The 2697-nt window shown below is 40.1% G+C and overlaps 1 protein-coding gene across 1 annotated transcript; it reads right to left on the reverse strand.

The window, feature by feature from the left end:
- Positions 1 to 305: 305 nt before the first annotated feature.
- LOC127903083 (uncharacterized) lies at positions 306 to 1921 on the reverse strand. Its single transcript, XM_052443742.1, has 2 exons — positions 1856 to 1921; positions 306 to 626 (listed from the first exon to the last, which is right to left on the reverse strand). The coding sequence occupies exons 1-2, from the start codon at positions 1919 to 1921 to the stop codon at positions 306 to 308; spliced, it is 387 nt and encodes a 128-aa protein (XP_052299702.1).
- Between the last annotated feature and the right edge of the window lie 776 nt (positions 1922 to 2697).

The following is a 2697-nucleotide window of genomic DNA, read 5'->3' on the forward strand; positions in this document are numbered from 1 at the left end:
CCTATCTGTCCACACTTGAAGCATTTGCCTTTCGGCTTGCCATCTTTCTTGGTAGACGGTCCTTTTTTCCCAGCTTTCTTCTTAACTTTGCCTTTCGACTTAGGTATAGAAGAAGAAGCTTTTTCAGCAATATTTATGCTTCCCAGAGATTTCTCAGCACGATAGATCTCTTCAGCAGAATGGAGTTCGCTCATGAATTCAGTTAAGGTTATGTTTCTTTTGTTCATGTTATAATTGACCTTAAACTCCTTGAATGTTTCTGGCAGAGATTCTAGCACCATGTCTATCTTTGAGTTATCATCAATTTATGCTCCTTGAATCTCAGCCTCATTCAAATAGTCCATCATTTTGAGGACATGATCACGAACTCTTGTGCCCTTCCCCATTTTATTGTTCATAATTCCTTTCAGCGCTGCTTGTCTCGCGGAGCGAGTATTCTGCCCGAACATCTGTTGGAGACTATCCATTATTTCAGTGGTAGTCTCCAAGTTCTGATGTTTGGTCTGCAGAATATTAGAAATCGAGGCTAAAATGTAGCATTTTGGCATTTCATTAGTCTTTTGCCATTTCTCATAAAGCCTCCTCTGATTTCTATGAGCATCATCCGCTGGAACTGGAGGGCATGGCTGGGTTAAGACATATTTATAATTTTCAGCAGTCAGGACAATGAATAGATTTCTTTTCCAATCTATATAGTTCTCTCCAGTGAGTTTGTTTTGACTCAGAATAATAGTAAGTGGGCTCAGGGAATACATTTTCTAAAAAATAAAACATCCATGCATAAATAATTTGAAATTATATTCACAATAAATGACAAAAATGCATAAAACCATAAATGCATTTTAATTTATTGTAACAATAATCTAGTTCCGCTTTGACAAGCTATCCGTTGGGGAAGTCATGTCTATACTTACTAGACCCAATTACCCATTGGATTATTTACTTTCATGTAGAGACATGATAAATAATTATCGTTATCATTTTTGGGCTCTGATACCACTCCGTTTAACTTGAGACTTTTCAAACCAGTTTTCTTTGCTAGGTTATACAACCCTAAAACAGCTTTCCTTAGCTTAAAACGGGTACCAAACCAGATAAGAAAACAGCTAAAGACCGTCTCAAGTGTTCTGATACACAGGATCCTTCATACAAAGGCAAGTGTAGAGCATACTAACTTGGTTTTGAACAAACTCGTTTTTAAAATTTTCCTTATTCTTTTTCTTATCTATTTCAGAGCTCCATAGAACTTAAGAAAGAGGAGTTTAGAGAGACATGGATAATAGAACACTCAATATATTACTTTAAGGCTCACCTCTTACTTAGTGAAAAACTAAGAGGAGGCTCCCTTATATAGGGATTACAACGGGAGAAAGCCAAATTTTGAAAAGTGAGACAGGACCCTCATCTTTTCATAAAGCAAACAACTTTAATAAAGTAAAGTAGGGATAGGGACCCCTAACTTTATCTTTTACATAAAAAGACAAGACATAAAAGCTACTTTAATAAAGTAAAGTAGGGATAGGGACCCCTAACTTTATCTTTTACATAAAAAGACAAGACATAAAAGCTACTTTAATAAAGTAAAGTAGGGACAGGACCCCCTAACTTTATCTTTTACATAAAAGACAAGACATGCGGCGGAGATTACGGAGAGGATAGATTCATCCCGTAATCATCTGAGCTGGAGCTGGATTCAAATCTGCGGTAGTTGACGCAGCTTTTGTGGCAATTGGCTCCATGAGGTTCACAGAATAAGGTGCACTGTTCTAGATAAGTAGGGCCATCATACTGAGGACATCCTTTAGCATGGACCTCCTCCTTCTGCCCCTGCAGAACCTTCCCGATTATCCTTTACCTGCTCCATGGTCCAACCTGTTGACATTATTCCAGAAGTCCTTCCTTCTGGCAAACCATTACCCATTATGTCCTTCACCTCCCAAGGTACTCCTGTTTACCCAGACAAAATTGATGGCCATTTCTTATGGGATGTTCCCGGCTCTGGCCGATGTGATCCCGGCTGTCCATGTAATGATGATGAGGATGATTATTCTTCCAGATCGAAAAAGAAGAAAATTATCTATCCTGCCTGCAAATTATATTTGCCCGAAGATGATGATGATGAACCCGATTATCCACCTCCTTTGCCACTTTACGACAAAGGACTTCAGTGGATCCAGAAACATCAGCCCAGATCATGCAAACCAGTCCGGTCCTCGGCTGGTCTTCTGCCTACACCTCCTATGGTGTCCTGCATGATGTTCTCATCTGCCTCTGCCTCAGATTATAGTTCTGAGTACCCGCCTCTTGAGAAACGCTCAGACCAAAAGCACCAGGTTTGGAGCAAACCATTTGTCAACTCTCCTATTTCCTCCAGTGGACATCTTGAAGAACCCAAGCCTTTTGAAGCAGTCCTTAACTGGCAAACTCAGAATGCCAGAGTCCAGAATGCTTCTCTTACTTCCTTACACTCTAAAGTTGATCAGATCGCTCACAGATCCTCTGCTGTTGAAACAAGGGTTACTTCCCTCTCAGACCAGTTGACCAATTTGTATAATAGTCTTCATACTAAGGTTGCACAGCTTGACCGTGACCTTCGAGCCATGATTGCCCGCGGTGATAATTCTCATGAGTTCACTCGAAAAGAGCAAGAAATCAGACAGCTTCAAGCTGAAATTGCCAGAATTGATGCTGACAACC

The sequence above is a fragment of the Citrus sinensis genome, chromosome 6, assembly GCF_022201045.2.
Source record: "Citrus sinensis cultivar Valencia sweet orange chromosome 6, DVS_A1.0, whole genome shotgun sequence".
Taxonomy (NCBI): domain Eukaryota; kingdom Viridiplantae; phylum Streptophyta; class Magnoliopsida; order Sapindales; family Rutaceae; genus Citrus; species Citrus sinensis.

Coding starts and splice junctions, on each gene's coding strand:
- LOC127903083 (XM_052443742.1), bottom strand. CDS start 1,921: ATGGGTAATGGTTTGCCAGAAGGAAGGACTTCTGGAATAATGTCAACA. Junction 627..1,855: donor CAGGTTGGACCATGGAGCAG/GTAAAGGATAAT, acceptor GTCTTAACCCAG/CCATGCCCTCCAGTTCCAGC.